The sequence below is a fragment of the Chrysoperla carnea genome, chromosome 3 (assembly GCF_905475395.1).
Source record: "Chrysoperla carnea chromosome 3, inChrCarn1.1, whole genome shotgun sequence".
NCBI lineage: Eukaryota > Metazoa > Arthropoda > Insecta > Neuroptera > Chrysopidae > Chrysoperla > Chrysoperla carnea.
The window spans coordinates 49,793,130-49,820,790 of record NC_058339.1 but is presented as its reverse complement, the minus strand read 5'-3'; the positions used below and the strand labels follow the sequence as shown (position 1 = coordinate 49,820,790).

Genomic DNA, 27,661 nt, shown 5'->3' with positions numbered 1-27,661 from the left:
TTACCGAATTTTCAATTAAACTTCCACAAAATTTGTAGAACTTGTTTGATAGAAAATGATCATTTATCCGGAATTTTTCTTATAATAAATTTATTAAAAGAATGTACTTCAATACAAGTAAGTACAATAAATACTTACAAATATGAAGTTGGTATTTACAAAAAAAATGTACATTTCACTTAGGTCGACATGGAAGATGATTTACCAAAATTAATTTGCTTCGAATGTACCCAAAAATTAAATAATGCATTTTTATTTAGAAGACAATGCGAATTGTCTGAGAAAACCTTGTTACAATTTAGAGAATGTAAGGAAGCGCCTGTTGAACATGAAACTGACAATTTGGATATAAATGAAATCGATATTAAATCCGATGGTTCTAGTGATATAAGTGAGAATAATTTGGATACATATGATGAAAATAATACATTTGAAATTAACAATGTATTTAGTATTGTAAATAACAATTTAAATATTTCAAGTGATTCGTCCAAAACTATTATTAACGAAAATAAAAACACTTTGGACGCTTCTAAATTGAAAAATGTCGATTTAAAATCAAATTATAACATATCAAAGAAAATTGATGATGACAGTGATATTGATAATCAACCTTTAAGTGAAAGAATTATTAATGCAAATAGTGATTCAGTTCAGAAAGATAATGATGATTATATACTTCTGAATTCAAGTGATAAATCTAGAAAATTAAAAACGATTGAATATAATAAAAAATCGACTTATCGAAGTAGAAAATTAAAAATTAAAGTAAATAAAAAATTGAAAGTGAAAGTGAATACAAATGACAATACATTAAACAATGTATTAGTATGTTGTGATTGTGAAAAATCCTTTGAATTAAGAGACGATTTAGAAATTCATTTGCTTAAACATCAAAAGTTTGATGATTTGATTTGCCCCAAGTGCTCAAAGTCTTTTGGGAATGTACACAATTTAAAAAGACATTTAAATATACATATGGTTAACAAACCGTATAAATGCGATTTGTGCGAGAAAAGTTTTGCTGGACCAGGCGATCGAAATCGTCATTTACGAACTCATACAGGTAATGTATATCATTAATAAATAAGATGCTGATAAAGAACATGTATTTGTATTATTATATTTAAGGTGAGCGACCGTACATATGCCAAACATGTGGAAAACGATTTCCAGATTCTAGTGGATTATCACAACATATGAAATATCATAGTAAAGTTAAAAGTTACGTATGTTCAATTTGTTCCAAAGGTTTTGTGTTTCCATCTGAACTTCAAATGCATATACGTGTGCATACCGGTGAAAAACCGTTTTTATGTACTGAATGTGGAGAGAGCTTTGGTCAATCCTACAGCTTAACTAAACATAAAAGAAAACACACTGGAGAACGTCCTCATGCATGTACAGAGTGTGATAAGACTTTTCGATTAAAAGAACACCTAAAATTTCATATACGAACACATACAGGCTACAAACCACATGTATGTAAAATTTGTAAAATTGGATTTGCCAGACCCGAATACCTTGTTATACATTTTCGAACTCATACTGGTAAGATTCAAGATATTTATAATACCAAATAATATAATTAATTGATATTATGTTTCTTTTAGGAGAGAGACCTTATGCTTGCAATATCTGTGAAAAGGCTTTTAAGTCAAGTAAATGTTTAAAACAACATAAACGAACACACAATATTAAAAATTGAAAATAAATTGTTCACTAACAATAACGATACAATGTTATTCATTATCGATAACAAAAATTTATTATAATTTATTATAATAATAGCGTAAACGGAAACATGTAAATTCGTGGTCTTTGTTGGGGAAGTTTGTCACTACTCTTGCAATGAGTGTGAAATCATCTTTCATCATAAATTAAGTAGGAAGGAGTTACTTTACATTACGTTACATAAGTATAAGGGGTAAAAAGGGGTTACGTTGCGAAGTGGGGTTTGTCACAACATAAAAGAAATCATAATCAAAGAAAATGAAATGTTAACTCACATCGTAGTATCTTAAAATGAAATAATGTTGAATATACAGTGTGTCCCCGGATACAGGTATACTTGTAAATTTTCTTATTTCGCATTTTAAGAAAAAAAGTCATTCTTTATAAGAAATGTTGCTTATTCTGAAAAATATGTAGGAATATTTAAAACTTCTAAACAATGTACAGGGTAGCCAAAAATTTGGTATCACTATTTTTTATTTGGTTTTACAAATTCAATAATTAGTACTTATAAACCTTTAAAAAGTGATTACTTTTTGTTGCAGACAGTTTGTTAAAAAACTAATGTGATAAAATAAATAACAAATATCTTGTATCTTCGTCCAACTTATTATTACCTGTACGAAACAATAATGAATCGTAATTGAAATAATAATAATATATTTTCCAGAAAGAAAATTTACAGAAAGTAAATTATTACCTACAGAGGTAAATAATATTACCTGTGCGTAGGACTGGAATAATACAATAAAAAAACAATAATTACATTATAATACATATTTAAGAAAGAAAAAAAAATTAGATAAATGAAAAAGCTATACCGAATGCAATTGATAAAACTTTTTGTGATAAAGCCACTATTCTCGTATTATTGTGATGGTAAAGGAAGGCCAATCCATAAACATTTTCCTTGGTCCAGCTTTTCAATTTTTTTTTATCGACCACCGATTATAATTTATTACATAAATAGATAGGCAACTCTACTGTACATTAAAAATGTTGTCCAAAAAACCCTCTGGAGAAAGACACAATAAACTATTTTTTTTAAATGGCGGGAATTAGGTACTATTCGAAATATTTCTAATCAGTTTATCTTTTTTTTTAAATTTTTTGTATTTATTTGTCTTCTAATTAAATAAAGTGAAGTTTTTTAAATAAAATAACAAATATTAATAAAATAATAATTTATTGCAATATTTGAAATAAAATAGGGTACATTTATTTTAATATTAACATTATACCTTAATAACAATTATTAGTTTGATGTAAGTTTAATGCAATGTAAAATCATTTTATTTTGTTAATAGTCAATTATAATCACAATTAAACACTACCTAAATTTAACCAGCACGATTAACAAGACCTAAGCGCTAAAATAAACTCAGTACATACCATAAAAAAATCGGAAAATAATATAAACACACCTAAAACGACTAAATTACACTAATTAGTTAATGAACTGGGGCACAATGAAAACGGCCAAAATACTTAAATAATGCCACTAAACAAATAATCCACAAAATGTTAATAAAGACAATCAATTGAGAATACACACAAAGAAATTTAACGAATTTTAATGACATGCAAACGAATTTTGAAAAACGTATTGTTTATTTATTTAAAAATATATAAAATATTGTTTCCCCAACAACCATTGAAATGGATAAATTATTATCAAAACTAATAGATGGTCCTATACGAATATAACGTGTAGAACCACCTGGAGAAAGGCACATTCAGAGAAAGAAAATAGTAAACATTTTACAGGGAGTTGCAGATCTGTTTTAAATTAAAACTTCAATCTGTGAACTCACCTGCCATCAATGGTACGGAATCCTAAAAAGTAATTGATAACTTAAAAATTGTAAGAGTATAATCAAATTTCTGACGAAATGAACGAGAATTTGCGTATAACAAATTTAAAAAGACGTTTTCATAAAATTTGTAGAACTTGTTTGATAAAGCAGGATAACTTACAGGAAATTTTTCGTATTGTTGATTTATTAAAAGAGTGTACTTCAATACACGTAAATATAGTAAAAAGGAGTAATGATTTTGATGATATTTTGATATAATTTTGTATAATTTTTAGATCGATATGAAAGACGATTTACCAAAATTAATTTGCCTAGAATGTTCTGATAAATTAACTAATGCTTTTCAATTTAGAAAACAATGTGAATTATCTGAAAAAACATTATTGCAACTTATGGAATTTGAGAACGAAATACCTGTTAAATTCGAACCAAACTCGGAATTAGATAAAACTGAAAATTTAGAAACAAACGAAATCGATATTAAATCCGAGGGTTCTTTTAATTTAAATGAAGAACCTTCGAATATTTGTGATGAAAATTATACATTTAAAATTAACGATGTATTGGAAAAAGTTAAACCTTTAAATATTGTATGTGAGACTATTGAAACCACTACTGGTAATAAAATTATTTTCGATAATTCTAAGAAACAAAATATTAGTTTGGAAAATTGGAATTGTATTTCTTACTGCGACATCGACGACCAACCTTTAATCCAAAGATTAAACAATGAAAGTCGTCATTTGATTTCAGACAATGATTGTAATTCTTCACATCAAAGTAAAGATGCAATTGTGGATTTAAGACAAAATAAACACAAAAGAAAATCTAGTCCCAGGCAAAAAAGAAAATTAAAAAAAGTAGAGGATACAAATAAAAATGGGTTACCTTGCCCTAAATGTAAAAAATCTTTTGACTTAGATACAGATCTTGAAATTCATATGTTTAAACATAAAAAATTTGATGAGTTTATTTGTCCTAAATGTTCAAAATATTTTGAAAACGAACATAATTTAAAACAACATTTCAATACACACATGATAAACAAACCATATAAATGCACTATGTGTGACAAAAGTTTTGCTGGATCTGGTGATCGAAATCGTCATTTGCGAATCCATACAGGTGAGGTAAATTTTTGGATAACTCTTGTTCATTTTTTAGTTCTAAAGTACAATAAATGTTACTACTGCTTTTTCCAATTGTACATTCTTTCATAATCAAAATCTTCATTTTGGGGGAGACAACACAACTATATCTTATTATTTAAAATTTTGATTCTAGGTGAAAAACCCTACATATGCTCATCATGTGGAAAACGATATCCAGACTCCAGTGGATTGTCGGCACATATGAAATATCATGTTGGTGTTAAAAGCTTTGTATGCACAATTTGTTCTAAATCGTTTATATTTCCATCTGAACTTCGAAGCCACATGCGTGTACATACTGGTGAAAAACCTTATTTATGTACTGAATGTGGAGAAAGTTTTAGTCAATCCTACAGCTTGACCAAGCATAAAAGGAAACATACGGGAGAACGTCCTTACGCATGTACTGAATGCCACAGAACTTTTCGGCTAAAGGAACAGCTCAAATTTCATACGCGAACACATACTGGCTACAAACCTCACATATGTAAAGTTTGTGAAATGGGCTTTGCAAGACCAGAATCTCTTGTTATTCATAATCGATCACATACTGGTAAGATTAAAGAATATTCAAAATAATGAATTGTTTTTTGACGTTATGTTGTGTTTTAGGCGAAAGACCGTTTTGCTGTAATATTTGTGAAAAAAGTTTTGTGTCAAGTAAAAATTTATCACAACATAAGCGGACCCATAATAAGGAAAGAAAAGAAAAGTTATGTTCAATTTTTAGTACTAATTTGTAAAAATAATAAAAATTTCAGAAATTTCTTATTTGTATTCTTTGTTTGATATCCTGATAAAAAATTCAATTATGTTTTATGAAAGGATTCAAAAATTAAATGTTATGATTTGATGAAGGATTTAAAGGCCTTTTTTTACTATCCCTGAAAATATGTATTTTGTAGTAAATGAAACCATATTGCAGTGTTTAGGGCCTTTGGTTTACTTGAACGTTCGGCATTATTTAATAACAAAACTGTACAATATTTTCTAATCTAAAATTTTTGATTAAAAAAAATAAACAGTATTACCTCAATATATTCGGGACACGTGGGAGTTGTAACTTTTCAAGTAAACAACGATAAAATATCCGTTGATTCTTTCTGGATTTCCCTCCGCCCATAAAATAGAAATAAAAATTATTTTCAGGTTAAAAAAACTACATATTTCTGTGTAATTCGTTTAATATCAATTATAAAAAATCGACCAACTCGTACTAACTCAGGCCATGTAAAGTGGAGGTTTTTTTCCTATCCTGCAAATAATTTTCATCATTTTCATTAATTTTCTCTCGAAACATTATCAATAACCAAAACAAATTCTGGAAAGTGGAAACCCCAACATGATTGGTTTGTTTAAAACTCCTAGAAAATTTAAAAACCTTGGATATTAATGTTTTTAAAAAAATATAGTTTTTTAACTGTGAATTGCAACATACACACTTAGCCTTACTGACCTATAGTCTCAATTATTAAAAAATTTACTCATGAAAAGCATACCAAAGGAAATTTCTTTAACAAAAAGTATACTAGAAAGGCGTTAACACACGCTACAAGGTGAAAGGTGAAATCTATCAAGGTATACTAAGTTCCAAATTTGTAACGCTTAAAAATATTGATGCTAAAAAAAAATTTTGGTATAGGTGTTCATGTCTGTTTGTGGATACGACTCAAAAACGAAAAGAAATGTCAATCATCTTGTAAACCGTTAGAGATAGAACAAAAATTAAAAAAAAAATTTCTTATCAAAAGTTAACGACTTTTGTTTGAAACATTTTTTCGTAAACGTAGAAACATTGCATATTATGTATACAGGTATTGTATACATTTTAAATTTAAACGTTATACATATTATGTATGATAGTTTAATAGCATATATACTTTTATCCACTAAGTCCGAAGAAAGACACTCATATTACTTTGTGTGTAAGAGAGACTATCTTTCTTTACTTACATGACGTAAAAAACAAACGATTGCGTAATCAACACTATCTATACATAGTATTTAACAATTAACTCAGTCAATTGTTTGTTTTTATTCTGAATTCTCTATTTGGTAATCAGGATTTATTAACCTTTATTTTACTTAAAAATTGCGATACATGGAAAATTAATACACAAAAATTATCAAGAATATTATTATTATTTTCTAAATTTTATTTGCAATATTTTAATCAAATAAGATTTACGAACTTTAATTTTTGTTAAAAAATTAAGTTTCATAACTAAGATAATATTGGAAGTTTTTACATAGTCTAATGAATGTTGTGAAATTTGTTAGAACTGATCATTTTTTCTCAATAAAATATGAATGATAATATAGTAATAAAATTTCAAAAAATATGTAGAACCTGTGTGGTAGAAAAAGAAAATTTGCAAACCATTTTCCACGTTATTGATATATTAAAAGAGTGTACTTCAATACAAGTAAGTATCTTAAATAGTTAAATCCTATATATCTATAAATAAGAAGACAAAGTACCTATACATCTTTACGAATAAATTTTACAAATTATTCGGAGAAAATTTATTTGCCAACTTCTACTTAGAAATATTGCAAATCTTATGTCATTTATTATTTTACAGTTAGGTACAATTTGATTCATTCCGATTCATAATATAAGCAATTGATTGTTTAAATACACAATATGCATTCGAAAAATTAGCCTCGGGTTTGATACTTGATCTAATAATTCGACTTCGGGCGAGTGGTTATCAATATTCAAAATGCGTAGGGCTTGAGAGACTAGTCTTATGCATTCATTTATTTCTTAAATAATTAATGCACGATGTTTACATGGGTGTTTAGCTTTGTTTACTCTAAGATAGTTTTCAGTCTAAATCGTGCGGAATATTCATTACGTGTAGATTATCTGTCGAAAACTATTCCCGAGTAGTTACTGGAAGATGTTCATTATTATACGAAATAATTAAATAGCTTCAATATGGATTATAAAACCATAGCTCTTAGTTATTACAACCCTTAATTGCGCGACAAGAAATTTTTATAGCAAGATCCAAGAAGGATTTTGTGCAATATATATACAGACTCATTTGCTGAAGTTTAGAGGGTTTATTCACTATTCTATTCGGCCGGGTAGTAGACTGACTAATTAAATACTCGCTCGATGTTGACACGATATATTGCGTGTACTATTTAGGAAATCTTAGGCACATTTACGTATTTTTAATTTTTAAAACAATCATGGAATTATTAAAAGTTATATAAACAACCCCGATTTTTATATCTTCTGTTAAAGTACAGACACGTATGTGGCAACGCTGGCAACAATTTCATTGGTAAAAAGTGATTACTTTTTGTTTCGGATAAAATTTTGATAAAATGAATAACAAATATTTTGTATCTTTGTCTGATTCTTACTGACTGTACGAAACAATAATGAATCGTAATTTAAATGTAAAGGTCTATTGGAAACTGATATATTCTTAAAATGTATGTATCCATAGATTTGTTTTCATTTTGTCACTAGATATTGGGCTTTAAGCTTAATTTTCTCGAAATTCTTGATTTTAAAATGCCAAAAAAAAAGTTATATTGCTTTAAAAATTAAGAGTTTCGAGAAAACTGCGTTTAAAAACGCAGTTAAGATTACAATGAGGTCGTGGCACTTTTGCATCTCTTTTATTGGAAATAATTAAATCCGTATAGCTTAGATTTCACTTTTTCGATATTGTCGATATTTACCTCTATAATTGGGACTTTTTAGCTCAATAATCTTTATAGTAGGGAAATTATTTTGAATATTTGTTTGGACAAGTTGCGGCACTTTTGTTTACAAATATTCAGTTTTCTTCTTCACAAACCTGGCTTTTTGGAAAATTTACTGTCTCAACATGGCTATTTGAAACTGAGTAAAATAAAAATTAAAAAATCCTAGACCCCTTTAAGATCTTTGTTATCCAGGTTGTAAACCTGGCTTTTTGGAAAATTTACTGTCTCAACATGGCTATTTGAAACTGAGTAAAATAAAAATTAAAAAATCCTAGACCCCTTTAAGATCTTTGTTATCCAGGTCCAAATAAGTTTTTTTAATTTTTAATTTAAGATCAATATGGGTGATGGATTGCCAGAATTAATATGCGCAGAATGTCTTGATAGATTAAACAACGCTTTTGAATTTCGAAAACAATGTGAAACATCGGATAAAACTTTAAGACAATTAGGGGGTATTGGAGAAATATCAGTTAAATTCGAGGAAAATGGAGTATCAAATGAACCACCATCATTTGAAGATAATAATGTTAGCAACATAGAAGTCGAAGTAGATATTAAATCAGAAAATTCGTTTACAAAAAATGATTTTGATTTGAATGATACTTGTGATATAACAGACAGTGACGATGACAGTGAGGATGAACCTTTGTCACAAAGAATAAAAAAACGAAACCAAAATGACGATAATACATTCGCGAGTATTGATGTTAAATCTGAAAATACTGAAGTTAATGCTATTAAATCGTCTGATGAAAGGAATGAAAAATTAGATGAAGTAGATAGCGAAAATGATTCGTTAGCTAAGGCAAAGAAAAATCGTAAAAAACAAAATATTACTTCAAAAAAGAGGTCAAAAGAAAAAATTCAGGTTACTCCACAAGAGGGTACACCATGTCCAAAGTGTAAGGAATGTTTCGAATTACAATCGGATTTAGAACTACACATGATTTTGCATGAGAAAACTTTAAACTGTACAAAATGCGTGAAAAGTTTTAAAACACGAAGAAGTTTCACTCGGCATGTACGTAAACATATGGTTATTAAACCATATAGATGTACCATTTGTACCAAAGGTTTCACTGAATCAAGTTACTATGTTCGACACCTACGAGTACATACAGGTACTGTATTATTTTGAGATCGATAATTTGGATTTAGAAAATGAATACCAAATCTTTAAAATTATTTATATTAAACATAAACTAAAACAATTTATGGACCGACCTGGAAACGATCCGTTTGAATATTCCTTTCAATGAATAAATAAAACCTCTGAAAATAGCCTTGCTAATAGTTTCTCAAATTTCCAGTCATTCTGAAATGACTGCCAACTACTATAGTCTTGTTCAAGAGCTTCAATAAAATTTTTAAAACTTATATTATTATTTTTGCTATAGGTGAAAAACCAGAAATATGTTCTGTATGTGGAAAAACGTTTGGTGACACTAGTGGATTGTGGTCACATATGAAAACACACACACAAAGAAAAGACTTTAAATGTAAATTTTGTACGAAATCATTTTCACATTTATTTATGTTACGGCGACATATGTTAACGCATACCGGTGAAAAACCATTCTTATGTAATGTATGTGGCAAAGGTTTTACACAATCATATAATGTCACAATGCATATGCGTAATCATACTGGAGAACTCCCATATTTATGTACAATGTGTGACAGACGATTTAGATTACGCGATCAATTGAAAATGCATGAACGTACACATACTGGTTACAGACCCAATGTTTGTAAAATTTGTGAGAAAGCTTTTGCAAGACCGGAATCTCTTGTAAGGCATATGCGGTCACATACTGGTAAGTATCTTTATTCTTTAGTTATAAAATGTAGACTTAACTCTTCGTTCATCGCGTGATAATCGCGGCGTCGCATTTAAAAGTTTGTTTTTTTTTTTTGTTTTTTTTTTTTTAATTGTGAAATAACTATTATAAATTATCACATCTCGAAATTTAATATTTAATTTTAAATGTCCTGAGTATACAAAAATGTTGCGCTTTCCTAATTACGTGACCAAAGGCTCGTAGTTGATTTCGAGTACAGTATTGTTAGATACTCAAGTGACCGTAGATAAATCAACTGAAAGGTGTTTACTTGATTATAGTTTGAAAATAAATATAACTAATCTATTTATTTTTAAACGGGTTACCTTTTGTTTCGGGTCAAAAATTTTACTACAAATAAAAAAAAAACCAAATACTTTTAACCATTGTTAAACATGTTGTCTTGAATAATTTTTTGACTTAATGCTCGAAATAAAAAAGAATATTTAAAAAAAAGTCTATTAAATATACGCTATGAAATCAGTGGATGCGAACTATATTTTTATTTATTTCTAGGTGATAAACCATATGCATGTAACATGTGTCCAAAAAGATATATATCATCCAGTGCCTTATCACAACACAAACGTACACACAAAGATGGAAAATCATATGAATTAATAGCTGCATTCCATTTACATTGAATTTTTTTACAATTTCAATGAATTTTCGATCAAAGATTGAATTATACCAATTATAATTCACGTTTAACAATTTTAGAATTTTATTTTTACAATCTTGATTTAGTTTAAAAACTCGATCTACACTTTTTTGTTTTGTTTAAATTTTGTTTTAAAACCATAAATTGAACTGAATAGAATTATATTTGTTAGCTTTTTTAATAATTAAACATATTTATAATGAATTAATTCAAATTAAATAGAATACTAATTATTTCCAATAATTAAACATATTTATAATGAATTAATTCAAATTAAATAGAATAATAATTATTTCCCGCGTAATATGAAAATATTAAATCTAACGTTAAGAACTTAACATTATCACAAGAATGTTGCGAAAATTCAGAACTTTCATTTACTAAAGATTTGAACAGTGTCTCCATATTAAGTATCCTCTAAAGTGAATTTCTTTTTATAATTAAATAAAAAAAAGTATTTTAATATTTTATTATGTTAAACAAAATAATCAGAAATAAACAAAAAATTCGGATAATACTACTCTGACTTCCGAATCAAGAACAGATCATAAGCTGCAAAATACCTTAGACCGCTAATAGACTGTCAGCTAATGACAGAAAAAAAATAAAGATTTTTTTACAGTCTGCTAATGATAGGGGATATATTCACAAGCAACAAAAAAATGTATAAAATAACATGCATAACGCATTAATGCATAGTTAAAAATTAACATTTGTTTGTAAAACAAAGAGAAAAACTTTTTACAGTCTGTCATTCATTTGAATAAAATGCAAGAAAATTTTCTGTTGTTTGTGCCCTTATATATGTCCTTTATGGAGGTATTATAAAAAAGAGACGCTGTTACATTCAACAACTTCCACACAAAATGGTATCCTACTACTTGACAAATTTGTAGTACCAATATGTGTTATATCAATCTTTCTACTATTTGACAAATGTGTAGTACAAATACCTGATAACGCTTTAGCCAACGTTACTGCATCTCCTCTATATAATACCACCATGATGTCCGCTAACATTAGCAGACTGCAAAACATTAATTCTTTTTTCTGTCATTATCTGACAGTCTTTAATATAATACCCCAAAATATATTTAAATTATTCATGTGGATCAATATCAGGTGACATTATACCGTAGACCACAATAATTTTGTCAATTATAATTGATTCTCTTAAAATTCTCACGATCATGGTAGCTAAGTATATTTGTAAAATACCTACTGTAAATAAAAATATTTTTAATTCTTGTTATAATTTATCATTTTCCACTACCAACTGGTTGTGTGAATTTCATTTTTACCAATTGTATCGACAAAATATTCACAGTCTTCGGTCTGATGTTTTATAACAGCATTGTCAGTCTATATATAATATAATTCTGGAATCTGCTTAAGGAGTCATCAAAGTAATATTGAAGATTTTTAACATTTAAATTACCATATTTAATATTTTATGATATAAAAATTTAAAAAATTGCTAACAAATATATAATTAAGTATAAAAAATAAGAGATATGTGCAATATTATAAATTATTTATATTGTGCTATATACTAGTTACGTTTTTTTATTGTATCAAAGTGATTAAATTCGTCATTTTGATGGAAAAGCATTCGCATTAATCTGATTAATACGAATACGGTTCCATTGAAATGATGAATTATTAATTTTGATATGAGCAAAAAACGCAATTACTAACAGAATATTCAGGGAATCAGCAGATATGAACTTTTTTAATAGATGCGAGATGCCCGAAAATGCATTACTTTGAAGAACTGCTCACACTAATCAATATTGGTTTTATTATGTGTGATATGCAAGGTTTTTCCGGGTCTTTTTAGTTGTATTGTTATTTCAATTTCCTTATTCATTGTAACATTATTTAAATAATAAATACTAAAGAATAAATATTGTTTTATAAAAATTTTTGTTAGTTTTTATCTGAATACTCATTGGTACATTCGTCAAGTCTAAATTACTCCTGATTTCCCTATCCTAAACGTCACAACGGGAAAGTGATCTGGCAATAATAATTGTATCGAAAACAGCTCAATTGTAATTTTAAAGAAAGAAAAATTAAATGTAGAATATGAAATTGAAAGATAACGTTAAAATTCACTTAACTCGCTCTGGCTGACATTGAATTTAAGCTCACCACTCTTGTAGTAGAAATTTTTGTTATTTTAGCTTCTGTAATCATATGTATTTTATATAGAAAACAAGTGAAAACAAACAATTGACTGAGTTAATTGTTGAAATTCCATGCAAAGACAGTGTTGATTACTCATACATGTATGTCACACATACATAACTGATATCCCCTTATAATACATACTATACAATTTACCCCTTCACGGGTAAACAGTGATGTTTACGAAAAAATGTTTCAAACAAAAGTTGTTTATTTTTTCATAAGGAAGATTTTTTACATTTAACTTTTGTTCCATCTCTAACGGTTTACAAGATGGGTCCTCCAATTGACCTATGTTGCTCATTCGAACTCGACCTCACTTTTTATGTCCTGAATACGCTGTAAAAATTTCAGCTCGATATCTTTTTTCGTTTTTGAGTTATCATGTTGTCAGACAGACGGTTAATACTAATGGACTAATCAAGTGATTTTATAAACACCTATAGTAAAATTTTGTTCGTAGCATTAATATTTTTAAGCGTTACAAACTTGGGACTAAACTTACTATACCTTGATATGCAAGGTATAATAATTATAAGAAATTGATAATACATCAATAAATAGAAAGAATTAGTAAGATTGGATTAACTTCATTAATGGCAATTTTTGACAGAGATTAAATTAGCATAATGTTAAGGATCTTGTATGTCATAAATTTTTTTATCGTAAAATATGTGTCAAAATTTATTCTAAGAAAATTGTTATAAAAACTTTGAAAAAATGAGTAAGAATTTTGATTTAACGATTCAAAAGATATGTAGAGCTTGCGTTATCGAAAAAGATGATTTAAAAACAATTTTTGATGTTATTGATATGTTAAAAGAGTGTACTTCAATACAAGTAAGTAATTTAACAAGGTATTAAACTTATTAGTTTTTAAGGCAATAAAAATAACATTAATATAAAAATGCGTAGAGCTAGGTTTAAGCTCTCCCTATCACTACTTTTCCAGTAGTTTATATCTATTAAAATGCAATTAACTTCCAGGTGGATATAGGTGATGGTCTACCCGAATGGATTTGCACAGATTGCGTAAATAGTTTAAATAACGCATTTAAATTTAGAAAACAATGTGAAACTTCAGATAAAACCCTAAGAGAACATTTCAAAACGAAAGAGATTAAATTTGTTAAAACTGAGTGTTTTAAATCAACTTTTGAAATTAAATCGGAAACATCAGATAATTTAAATGATTCAGATTTTCATGAAACATCTAATGCGGATAATGATGACAACAGTGATGATGAGCCTGTAAAAGAAGATATTAGTGAAGATGAACCTCTTATTAAAAGGTTAACTAAAGATAAAAAAGTTACTGATGTCAAAAATTCAGAGAATCTTATTCAAACAGAAAGGAATTCTAAAGAAACGAATCACACTGATGAATTGGTGCACAATAAAAAGAAACGAAATAAAAAAGGCACAGTAAAACAAAAAGTGAAATCTAAAACAAATAAAAAGAATGATACAACAATAATTAATGGAATACCTTGCACATCCTGTAAAAAATGTTTTGAATTAGAATCAGATTTAGAAGTCCATCAGATTATACATCAACAAACTGATACACTCAAGTGTACAAAATGTTTAAAATCTTTTGATAATATAAGAAACTTGCGGAAACATGTCAACATACATATGACTAATAAGCCTTATAAATGTCATTTGTGCCCAAAAAGTTTTGCAGGATCCGGTGATCGAAATCGTCATATACGAGTTCATACAGGTATTCAATTAAAAATTATGATAATAAAATAGGGAATATTCATGAAATTTAAATTTGGTTCAAATATTTTTCTTCTGTAACTTTCACGACTGGACATTTCAACTAAACCATTATTTTAGTAATTAATATCTTTTTAATTACATAAAATTAATTAATAAAAGTACAAATTCAGTGAGGGCATTTAAAAATTTCTAAAACGGAAATTCAAATTTTTATACGGACGTGACATCAAAGTACAGGCTTGTCAAATTTATTGAAATACTGTATGATAATAATTACTTACATTTTATATGGTATTTCATTAAATTATACTATTCTACGGCTTTTTTTAAAAATTCTGTGTTGTAAATTCATTTTTATAAAGTGTAAATTATACATTGAACTGTCACCAATTGACAGATCACGTACTTATACGTCATCAACAGAGAGCGCCAAAAAACTGCGTTTAAATATCTCAAAATTATAATGTATTTTAAATATTTTTTTTTAAATAAAAAATTTATTGTTTTATAGGTGAAAAACCGGAAATATGTCCAGTATGTGGCAAACGATATGCAGATTCAAGTGGTTTATCATCACATTTACGTACACATAGTGATGTAAAAAAATTTAGTTGTAAATTTTGTCCAAAGTCTTTTTCGCATTTATTTATGCTTCGAAGACATACAATGACACATACTGGAGAACGGCCATATTTATGTCCGATATGTGGTGAAAGTTTTACACAAGCACATTATGTAACAATACATATGAGACGGCACACTGGAGAATTACCTTACGTCTGTAAAATATGTAATAAACGTTTTATATTAAATGTTAATCTAAAATTACATTTACGAACTCATACTGGTGATAAACCGTATGTGTGTAAAATTTGTGATAAAGCATTTGCAAGAACTGAATCCCTCACTATACATAAACGAAACCATACTGGTAAATATGAATATTTTGCAGTATTATAAAATTAAAATCATTGTAGGGTATTCAACTATTTTTGAAAAAGTACTTCAAAATGTCGATTTTGCTAATAAAACGCCACCAAAAATTTATTTCGGAAAAATATACACGCTTTCTTGCCAAAAACTAAAATTAAATTTTAAACCTTTTTTAAATTGTCAAAAACGCGGGCATCCAATTTGATAACGTAATATCGGTATCATTACACGAAATAACACAAATAAGTTTGACAGATATATTCATAGACATCTGATTATAATAAATATAAATACTTATTATCTATGTATATACTATACCCAACTGTCTACACTGAACTAATTGATGGTCTATGGCTCATACCGATATGACATCACAACAAGGCTTGTTCGCGTTTTAGGTCACGTGATATACAGTTTAAAAATTACGATTTTTAATTTTAATATTTTAAAAGAAAAATGTGCTTTTATGACTCGAAATCAGAATATTTAGGTATATTTTTACATAAATTTTAACTTTTTTCAAATTTCATAATTTATTTATGGCTAACGATAATACCCTATTACCTTACGTATTGTCATAAATGGATATTGTTTGCTAATTCTTACAATTTTTTTAGGAGAAAAACCATTTATTTGTGATATTTGTCCTAAGAGGTACACATCATCAAGTAGCCTAGCAAAACATAAACGAATACATAATACTGAAGAGACACCAAAAGTTAAAACGGAATATCTATTCACTCCCAGATTTTAATAATTAAAATAGAAAATAAAACGAATAAATTTGAATTATTTATCTTTTTGTTTAATTTTCTTACAATAACCATTAATCGAAGACGAGAATATGCATCGTGGCAAATACAAAGCCAGTACATTAATAGACAACAGAGCCTTATCTAGCTATTTTGCCGATCCGCGCAAAAATAATGTTTGCCGTCCTTTACACTAACACTATATACCTAGTCATGTGCCTGTTATTCCAAAGGTGGGATGTTACCTGTATGATATGGTGGGAATTGTATAATAGTCACTTAGTTATTCTGGTACTTCTGAACAAGTGTACAAAAAAGCATGAGAGTAAGTATGTATGTATCCATGTTTATAAGCTCGTAAGTGAAAAATAAGAGGCGTCCACTAACTTCGGTAGGTTTGTTCACCCTGTATATCATAATTTAGGAGTTCTTCTAAAATTTCATTGTAGGAATCTAGAAATAATTACATATATAAACACTGTGGGAAATCCCCGTTAAACATAAACGAAAGGAAAAAGTTTTTCAGTTCAGAAATGTAAAATTGAACTTTCTTCTTTCTTATTTAGGTATTTCTTCTTCGCGTCTTTTCGACTTGACTTTAAAGCTTCCAAAAGTATCATTTTAAAGCATAGTAATTTTAATAAAATTTTTCTATCCATAGAAAAAAATATCCAAGAGAAAAAATTGAGGACTCTGTGGTATCGTCCAGCGCCCTCAATTTTGCCGCTTTGGGCATTTGCACGACAGGCCCCTCTGAGGTCGGGCCCTGATGGACAAACTTTAAATAGATGAAATACAAATTGCTTTACTATTTAAGAGAATATGATAGATACGCTTTTTGTTTTTTTCGAATATGAGTAATTTCCTTTGATAGTTTTGTGATTAGACACAGCTTATAAATTATTGCTCAATTATAAGGAAATAAATTAAAATTTCTGTTCTAATTATTTTTAACGTTTTTCAAAAATTACTGCATATCAAATGTTTCTTTCCGTTATACATTTATACAAGAAAATAGGAAAAATTTTAATTATTTTTATTCGAATTTCTGCAATTTTTGATGCCAGTTCCAAGTGCATCAGGTATACCTTGAGATCCGCTTGTGTATGAATATAATCACACTAAACACTGAATGAGAATACAAAAATAACTGAAACATGGATGAGAATACAATTATAAAATTCCAAAGAATTTGTAGAACTTGTGTTATTGAAAAAGATAATATGCAAACTATCTTCCATGTTATCGATATATTAAAAGAGTGCACATCAGTTCAAGTAAGTTGTTAATAATTAGAAATCTTACTATTGTCCAGTTTTCTAAATACTTGGAATAGTTAGTCTTCCGAAAATATCCGACTTAATAATAATACTAAAACATAAGAAACCACAAATGGATCTCTGGCATCTAGATCAATTTCAACGGATCCTCTGTGTCCTCCTTGAAAACAATCTGTCATACGAAGGTGACAAATCTCCGGGAAATATTCGACTTAATTGAATATCTTTATTTGTTTTGATTTCTTAAACAAATCCTTATTACTATTCTTATTAGAAAAATAGCCTAATGATATAAGACTCAATTATGTCTGAAGAGAAATTACACATCCCGCAATAATTTACCTAGGAGTTGATTTACGTTTTTAACTGCTTGAATTAAACGGTTTGGTTTCTGTGGAATACTTACACTAGGACATGTCAAAACTGCTGGGTATACTCAACCAGGTGTATATTAGTTAGAGAGATGTACATATGATTTACTGATGGTCATGGTAACCGTCTGCTGAGCCTTAAATATGATAGTAGGTAATGTTCCAAGTCGCCCTGTAAGGTTCCTCGAATTTCTATGTGTCATATTCCCACCCCAGGGAATATCCCACCACTGACCACTTGCTTTTCTGCCAGACATATTTTCCTGATCCTTTTGACATCCTCAACACAATCAAACAAGTTATACACAGTTTCCAGAACCATCACTTCAAATTTTTTTACCGCGTAACGACATTTTCGGTTTTTTGGCATAATGATCGGGAATGGGACGACTTGTTGACCTCAAACTTTGCAGGATGACTGTTCAGAAACACATCTAATGAATTATCCAACAAGCAGACAGTTTCCAGAACCATAACTTAGTGACAGTTTTTCAAATCTCCCCCTGGGGGGGGGGGTGGGGAATATGACACATAGAAATTCGAGAAACCTTACAGGGTGGCTTGGAACATTACCTACTATCATATTTAAGGCTCAGCAGACGGTTACCATGACCATCAGTAAATCATATATACATCTCTCTAACTCTATAAACAATAATTTTATCATATCTCCAACTACAAACATACTAACCAACAGAGAGTTCGTATTTTCAGGTAAAAATTGTAAATAATATTCTAGAATCTAGACTATATGATATTAGAGAGTCGAGAACATAGTTTTTAAAACATAAGAATATGGTGGAGATGGTAGATCGAATAGATATGTCCTAGATTCAATATTACTATATGTTGTTGTTTCACTAGTAGTTTTGTTTCATTTTTGTTTATACAAAATCAATTGTTTAATTTATAAACAAATAAACATTTGATAGAAATAACTCTTTCTTTGCCAAGATTTGGCTAATAATAATTTTTTATATTTTTGCCATTGTTCCCTGAGATCTTACCTTTAAATTTTCTACTAAACGTTAGAATTATTTTATAAATATAAAACTATTTGCTTTAAAAACTCAAATGCTCCACAAAAAAAAATCTCGGTATTTTTTAAAATAAATAACTTAAAAAAACTTTAGATGTTAAATATTTAAAGAAAGCTAAAATTAAAGATTTATATTCTTTATTACTTCTTTAAAACATCTGGTACTAAAATTTTAAGCGTAGATTTTATAAATTTTTAAAATCACAATTAAATTAATCATCAAAATATTCATTCTAGATAAACATGGGCGATGGTTTGCCAGAGTTAATATGTTTGGAATGTCTTAATCGATTACACAATGCTTTTGAATTCAGAAAGCAATGTAAAATTTCGGATAAAACATTGAACGAATTAAAAGACTCTGTTAAATTTGAAGATAATAAATCATTAAACAAGGAAACAGACATCGATTTAAAATCAGAAAATTCTTATAGTAACACAGATTTAGATCTTCATAATTTTAATGATGATAGTGAAGATGAGCCTTTAATTAATAGAATTAAGCAAGACAATAATTTCTCAGAAAACTTAAACAACAACCAAATAAATACATTCAACTTAGAAAGAGAGATGAATGAATCGAACAGTAATTGTGAAATTTTGAAAAATAAAACAAGAAAACAATTAAAAATAAATAAAAAAGCAAAATTAAAAAGAAAAGATATAAATGCTATTCAAGAAGGCTTACCTTGTCCAAAATGCAAACGCAGTTTTGAGCTAGAATCAGATTTAGAAATTCATATGATTACACATCAAGTATTTAAAGAACTAAAGTGTCCAAAATGTTTTAAGAGTTTCGAAAATATAAACAATTTAAAAAGACATCTTAATATTCACATGACTAATAAACCATACAAGTGTAATGTTTGTAATAAACGTTTTGCTGCACCAGGTGGACGTATTCGACATTTACGAGTACACACAGGTATATAATATCCAAATTTCATATGAATTTTCACTGCATACGCATTAGCTCGACTCATCATTAAGTCGACACACTGTTCTAAAAACTCTTGTTTATCTAAACGATATATCCAAATCGGAGGGCTTTTATACTCGTGGATTTAAGCTTAAAGTAAATTAGGCTGTGGGATTTACCATGAGAACCAAAGCGTAAAATATTCGATAAACGAATACATTTACCAGAAATGGAAAGCAGAATATGTATATCTTGAGAGAGTATGTTTCTATTTTTGTAAGTTGTCTATTTGTTTTTGGAAACAAATAGCCAAATAGGTTTTGAAATAAATTTCTAATATAAAGTGTTTCTTTGCTATTTACTAGTTTTTAGTTCTTATATCTGGTTTGAATAAGCTACTTTTATGCGAAACTATAGCTAAAAACATGCCCAATAGATATGGTCGATTTGGCAAATTACTTATAAGATATTTTGGGTTTCTCATTCAATGAACTATTTTGAATTTGAGATGAGGTGTAGGTGTCCCGGCATTACTACTTAGTATCTGATAATCACTTATTATAATAACATGATTAAACATTATTTCCATAGCTTCCAATTTTATGTAAGACCCATTTTGAATTAAAATTAGTTTAGGAAAATTTTTTGTACCTTCCCTAAAATGTTCTATATTTTTAAATCAATTGTAATTGATTTCAAATTTTTATCTCATTTCACAACTTTGCACATATCAGTTTTGGGTAGCTTGTGTATTAAATCAAATAAATTTTCTTTTTTCTGTAGGTGAAAAACCGGAAATATGTCCAGTATGCGGTAAACGATTTGTAGATACAGGTGGTTTGGCGTCACATATGCGGTCACATAGTGATGTGAAAAAATTTAGTTGTAAATTATGCCCAAAAGCATTTTCACATTTATTTATGCTTCGAAGGCATATATTGACACACACCGGAGAACGTCCGTTTTTGTGTACAATATGTGGTGAAAGTTTTACACAAGCACATTATGTAACAATACATATGAGACGGCACACTGGAGAATTACCTTACGCCTGTCAAATATGTAATAAACGATTTATACAAAATGATCAGTTAAAATTACATTTACGAACTCATACTGGTGATAAACCGTATGTGTGTACAATTTGTGATCAAGCATTTGCAAGAGCTCAATCTCTTACTATACATAAACGAAACCATACTGGTAAATATTTATTGATTTTTAGTTAAGGTAGTCCAAGCATAAAACTGATTTTAAATTTCGGTGTCTTTTTTATAAATAAACCTTTAAATTCTAAAATGAAAAAAGGACCGCGCACATTTTATACGTAAGCTCGAAAATTGGTAACATTATTACGAAAACAGCAAGCTATTCTAGCCTCCAATTAACAATATTAGAAATGCTTCTGGATGATGAGAATTATTAAAATAAAAATGATCTTGTTAATTTCTAATAGCGCAATAATGTCACTTATGTCAGTTAACTTATTATAGCGCGAATTTTTGTATAGTTTATTTTTGTAAATTATTTGATTATTATCTCCATATTATTTTTCAGCATTATAAAATTAAAATCATTGTTGGATTACCTTACAAATGTCTTAATTAGACATATATTTAGCTAACAATTACAATTTTTTAGGAGAAAAACCATTTATTTGTGATATTTGTCCTAAGAGGTACGCATCATCAAGTATTCTAGCAAAACATAAACGAATACATAATATTAAAGATCCACCAAAAGTTAAAATTGGATATTTATTTACTCCCAGATTTTAATATAATTAATATGAAAATAAAAGTAACATATTTTAATTATATTGATTTTTTGTGTAATTTCATCCTTGTAGCACATAATGTAATTTATATAATATAGTACTAGCTTTACTTGCTTGCTTCTCTGGTCAATAACAACCTTAAAATCATTTCACTCTTCTTGCTCTCACTGAGATCCTCTTTCATTCTTACACCAGCTTTATTCACATTCGTGGGAGGCACTTTCGACCTTGTCAATAAGGCGACCTACAAACTGGTTTACGCCCTTGGCCTCAGAGCTCATTTCGCAAGCAGTATAGCCAAAACCAACTTTTAAAACATACTTCCGCATAATATACTTCACTCCGCTTGTTCTCCTTACCACCCGCTTGAACACCAGCGTTTTAAAGTCAAATCATAAGCTTTTAAACAAATTCAACTTCATCAAATTGGCCAAATTGTTTTTGTGATGCTCGAAACATACAGACAGAGATAGCAGTTTTACGTGAATTTCAAGTTTTTAGGTTTTATGAGGCAGAAAGTATATTTTCTCTATTTTCTTTCTAAACAATAATAATACAAAATATCAGAGTTGTATGTATCTCAGAGAAGCAATCTTTAATATAACCAATATTTTATGGATTCGTCCAAGTTTTTATTTATTTATTTTCTTTCCAATTTCAGTTTACTTGTTCTAAAGGAAAAACTCTCGACATACCCAAAAATGGTTTTTTATTAAATATTATTTTATTATTTTTCGAGATAATAATTGATAAAAGTAGAAAACCGTTTTATTAGATTTTTTAAAATTTAGAAACTTTTTGGTGAACAATTATTTTTAAATTCTATTGGCAAAGTTAAAAAAAATTTTGGATAAATCCATTAGAAATGTTAGCCATTATACAGCTTTGTGTACCAGTACTAACAAATTGGAAGTTTTGCTCCAGTAAATACCACCGCGACTCGGTGACTCCTCTCTCTGACCCTCACGAAGTACATTGAAAAAAAACATCCGTTTAAGCTTCCAGTCCTTCAGTTTCCTTCTACCCAGAGGCTATATTTTACCGATATATTCTCTGCTTTTACCATATTTTATCTATATGCATTCCATGCCTTTTTATAGTGTTCACTGTTCTTGTTTACGACTTAAGTTACCTGTAAATAACGCGACGCCAAAAAAGTAATCAAACTACTAGGTATAAATAATAATATGTAAAAAAAAACTATAAGTGATAAAAGTAACAATGAAATTTGAGAAAATATGCAGAACTTGTATGGCGGAAAAGGAAAGTTTACAAACAATTTTTCATGTTATTGACATATTGAAAGAATGTACTTCATTGCAGGTAAGTTTTCAAAATTAATAATGTATGTTTTAAAATTTTATTAAATAAATAAATTATTGAGTTGCGTAATAAGCTTAAAGCTTTGTATAACAAGTGAAAACAAACAATTGACTGAGTTAATTTCCACTCTTATATAGCCACACACACATAACTGATATTCCCATATTATAGTCCCGGAGCTGACCGTAAGAACGCGAGCCGATCAGCGGTACGCATAAAATATATTTTCCCTACTACTACTAACCATAGTCAATAGGATGGGGCTTTAGTGCCTCAACGCAGTGGGCACATATAACATGGGTGCTTTCCTGAAAGTAAAATTTTTGTTGACGAACTGTACCAACTTTGTCCTGCTTGGTAATTACTTTAAAATCTTCTATTCATTGAATAGAACAAAATAATATTTAAGTGCCTCGACGCAACCGGTGATAACACGGTGGCACGGATTTTTCAATGAATTTTCCCGTGTGCACGAACTATACCCATTCCGATCCGCTTAAAACTTTAACCAAATGAAAATTTAAACAATTTTATATACAAAAAAAAATAAGTGCCTCATTAGTTGCGGTTCTATATGCCTGGCAGGACGCCTAACATTTCGCGAGCTCCTATGCTACTATGTAGATAACTCTTCCGTCCGTCCGTCCGTCTGTGGTCACGATTACTCAAAAACGAAAAGAGATATCAAGCTGAAATTTTTACAGCGTGCTTAGGACGTAAAAAGTGAGGTCAAGTTCGTAAATGAGCAACATGGGTCAATTGGGTCATGGGTCCGTAGTACCCATCTTGTAAACCGTTAGAGATAGAATGAAAGTTTAAATGTAAAAAATGTTCCTTACAAAAAAATAAACAACTTTTGTTTGAAACATTTTTTTGTAAACATCACTGTTTACCCACGAGGGCGTTAATTACAAATTAGGTACAAATTTTATAGTATGTATGTATTAATATAGGAATATCAAAGTGAATATCTTTTGTTATTAAGAAGTAGTTAGTTTCAGAATTATTTAATTATGACACTTCAATCAGTGTAAAATATGAACCAGTAATTATCGAAAATAATAATATCATAATTAATAAGTTCATATATTTTCAAAATCATACTTACACCTTCACGTTGTAACATCATGTTAAATTCTTCTTTATATTTTGCTTTCAATACCACGAATTTTCCATAACACTCAGGATGATACATAGCGTTTTCCATTGTTGTAGGAAAATCAATGTCTCCGTATTTATGGTTTTTATATTTTCGATACATTGCCATTCGTCTGGCCTTTTCGAAATGAGTTTGATCAAAAGGTACCAAATTTTCACCACAACGGCATAAAAAGCACTGATTTTTCATTTTTATCGTTTTATAAGGCTTTTAATTGAGCAAAATATTAAAAGTACTCTAAACAAGTGAAAACAAACAATTGACTGAGTTAATTGTTGAAATACCATGTATAGGCAGTGTTGATAACTCTGTCACATTTCACATATGTACATACATATCTGACATATTTAACTGATATTCTCATATAATGCGCAAGTGTTGATGCGCAATCGTTTGTTTTTTTTTTTGACGTCATGTAAATAACAAAAGATATTCACTTTGATATTCCTATATTAATACATACATACTATAAAATTTGTTGATGATATTGAATTTCTTGATATCTCTTTTCGTTTTTGAGTAATCGTGACCACAGACGGACGGACGGACGGAAGAGTTATCTACATAGTAGCATAGGAGCTCGCGAAATGTTAGGCGTCCTGCCAGGCATATAGAACCGCAACTAATGAGGCACTTATTTTTTTTTGTATATAAAATTGTTTAAATTTTCATTTGGTTAAAGTTTTAAGCGGATCGGAATGGGTATAGTTCGTGCACACGGGAAAATTCATTGAAAAATCCGTGCCACCGTGTTATCACCGGTTGCGTAGAGGCACTTAAATATTATTTTGTTCTATTCAATGAATAGAAGATTTTAAAGTAATTACCAAGCAGGACAAAGTTGGTACAGTTCGTCAACAAAAATTTTACTTTCAAGAAAGCACCCATGTTATATGTGCCCACTGCGTTGAGGCACTAAAGCCCCATCCTATTGACTATGGTTAGTAGTAGTAGGGAAAATATATTTTATGCGTACCGCTGATCGGCTCGCGTTCTTACGGTCAGCTCCGGGACTATTAATACATACTACAAAATTTTCACCTAATTAGCGCCCTCGTGGGTAAACAGTGATGTTTACAAGAAAATGTTTCAAACAAAAGTTGTTAATTTTTTTATAAGGAACATTTTTTACATTTAAACATTTGTTCTATCTCTAACGGTTTACAATGAAATTTGACCTATATTGCTCATTTACGAACTCGACCTGACTTTTTACGTCCTCAGCACGCTATAAAAATTTCACTTTGATATCTCTTTTCGTTTTTGAGTAATCATGATGACAGACCGATAGACGACAAACGACAGACAGACAGACATACGGAAATGGACTAATTAGATGATTCTATGAACACCTAAACCAAAATTTTGTTTAGCATCAATATTCTTAAGCGTTACAAACTTGGGACTAAACTTAATTTACTATGTATATTTCATATACATGGTATACAAAATTTTTGTTACAAATCTAATGTGCTGAATGTCTAATTTTAGGTGGACACAGGGGATGGTTTACCGGAATTAATATGCTTGGAATGTGTTGATAGATTAAATAATTCTTTTGAATTTAGGAAACAATGTAAAATATCTGATGAAACATTAAGAGAATATTTATACAAAAGTAATTTATCATCTAATGATAATAATGAAGAAACAAATTATGATATTAAATCAGAAAGTTCTTACACCATAAATGAGTCAGAATTTCATGATTCTAATAATCATAATACACGTTTCATAAAAAAAGATGAAGAAAACGACATTTCATCCCAATATGATGATGAAGAATCAAAATTAATTACTTACGATGGTGATAAGGAATCTGTAAAGGAGCAGAAAAGAGGTGTATTGTCATTAAGGCAAAAAGATAAAATTGACAAAAACAAATGTAAATCGGTTTTTGAAAAACAAAAGAAACGTACAAAAACGTTTAAAAAACAAGTAAATTCACAAACCAAAGGAAAAAGAAAATCGAAACTCAAAGATGGCCTACCTTGTCCAAAGTGTTCACAATGTTTTGAATTAGAATCAGATTTAGAAATTCATATGATTTCGCATCCAAAAACTGATGAAATTATTTGTACCAAATGTTCGAAAACTTTTAGTAATTTAGCATATTTACGAAAACATGTTACAACTCATTTGATAAACAAACCATATAAATGTTTGTATTGTTCCAAAAGTTTTGCAAATGCTGGCGGTCGTCTTTCACATTTAAGGACACATACAGGTAAAATAATATGTAATTAATCATTAGCATACCAAAAAAACATAAATCTGTTGCCAAAAGTAAACTGGCGTATGTCCAATTTTCCAATCTTTAATAACAAAATTAATATGTGGCAAAAATTGAACGTAAGAATGTTTGTGGCTAAAAAATATCTTTTATTACTTACCAATTTGTTTCAGGAGAAAAACCTTATGTTTGTTCAACATGTGGCAAAAGATTTTCAGATTCGAGCGGTTTATCAGCACATATGAAATCACATAGCGATGTAAAAAATTTCGCATGTACATTTTGTCCAAAATTTTTTAAATTTCCAAATGATCTTAGAAATCATTTGCGTATTCATACGGGTGAAAAACCATTTTTATGTACTGTATGTGGTGAAAGTTTTGCTCAAGCATATTGTGTCACAAAACATATGCGTAAACACACGGGTGAACGGCCCTATTCATGTACAGAATGTAATCGAAAATTTCGTTTAAATCATCAATTAAAATTTCATATGAGAACTCATACTGGTGAAAAGCCACATGTGTGTAAAATATGTGAAATGGGTTTTGCTAGGCCTGAATCTCTTGTGAGACATAACCGCTCTCACACTGGTAAGTGTTTTTATACCACAAGCATATAGTTGATCACTGATAAATTTATTTGCACTAGGGGAAATGCCATATACATGTGATATTTGTTTTAAAAGTTATCCGGTATCGAGCAGCTTAACAAGGCATAAACGAACACATACAAATACAAAAATTTCACAAATAGGCAACGATGCAGTTATAAAAAATATGTAAGTCTAATTTTCTAGAGTTCAAAACTGAATCCATTTTTTTAATTAATATTTTTAATTCTAGCTCTGATCAATCCCAAGTTCAAGGAATGGTAGACCGACCTGTAACTAATACACCTTCACAATCTTCATAAATATATTACATTTACGAATTGGAAAAAAAAAATGTGATGCAAAATTGATAAATAAAATTTATTTTTGTAACTTTTACAAATACATTACGATAATAAATATTAG

The 27,661-nt window shown here is 28.9% G+C and overlaps 4 protein-coding genes across 4 annotated transcripts; all 4 read left to right on the top strand.

Annotated features, from left to right (window-relative positions):
- The first annotated feature begins 780 nt into the window (after positions 1-780).
- LOC123296682 (oocyte zinc finger protein XlCOF15-like) lies at positions 781-2,060 on the top strand. Its single transcript, XM_044878263.1, has 3 exons — positions 781-1,066; positions 1,132-1,551; positions 1,614-2,060. Exons 1-3 carry the CDS (start codon positions 979-981, stop codon positions 1,706-1,708), a joined length of 603 nt encoding a protein of 200 aa, XP_044734198.1. The 5' UTR covers positions 781-978; the 3' UTR covers positions 1,709-2,060.
- Positions 2,061-3,626: 1,566 nt separating this feature from the next.
- Positions 3,627-5,765, top strand: LOC123296080 (zinc finger protein 391-like). The gene is made up of 5 exons (XM_044877541.1): positions 3,627-3,761; positions 3,827-4,676; positions 4,836-5,255; positions 5,315-5,419; positions 5,728-5,765. The coding sequence occupies exons 1-5, from the start codon at positions 3,627-3,629 to the stop codon at positions 5,763-5,765; spliced, it is 1,548 nt and encodes a 515-aa protein (XP_044733476.1).
- A 1,195-nt stretch (positions 5,766-6,960) lies between these two features.
- LOC123296079 (zinc finger protein 62-like) lies at positions 6,961-27,647 on the top strand. The gene is made up of 14 exons (XM_044877540.1): positions 6,961-7,128; positions 8,769-9,558; positions 9,835-10,254; positions 15,369-15,788; positions 16,408-16,541; positions 19,470-19,818; positions 19,876-20,157; positions 20,935-21,354; positions 21,793-21,829; positions 23,173-23,251; positions 25,902-26,637; positions 26,817-27,236; positions 27,295-27,424; positions 27,489-27,647. The coding sequence occupies exons 1-14, from the start codon at positions 7,009-7,011 to the stop codon at positions 27,556-27,558; spliced, it is 4,407 nt and encodes a 1,468-aa protein (XP_044733475.1). The 5' UTR covers positions 6,961-7,008; the 3' UTR covers positions 27,559-27,647.
- On the top strand, positions 17,628-22,032 carry LOC123296677 (zinc finger protein 501-like). Its single transcript, XM_044878256.1, has 4 exons — positions 17,628-17,819; positions 19,470-20,157; positions 20,935-21,354; positions 21,793-22,032. The coding sequence occupies exons 1-4, from the start codon at positions 17,700-17,702 to the stop codon at positions 21,927-21,929; spliced, it is 1,365 nt and encodes a 454-aa protein (XP_044734191.1). The 5' UTR covers positions 17,628-17,699; the 3' UTR covers positions 21,930-22,032.
- Positions 27,648-27,661: the final 14 nt, after the last annotated feature.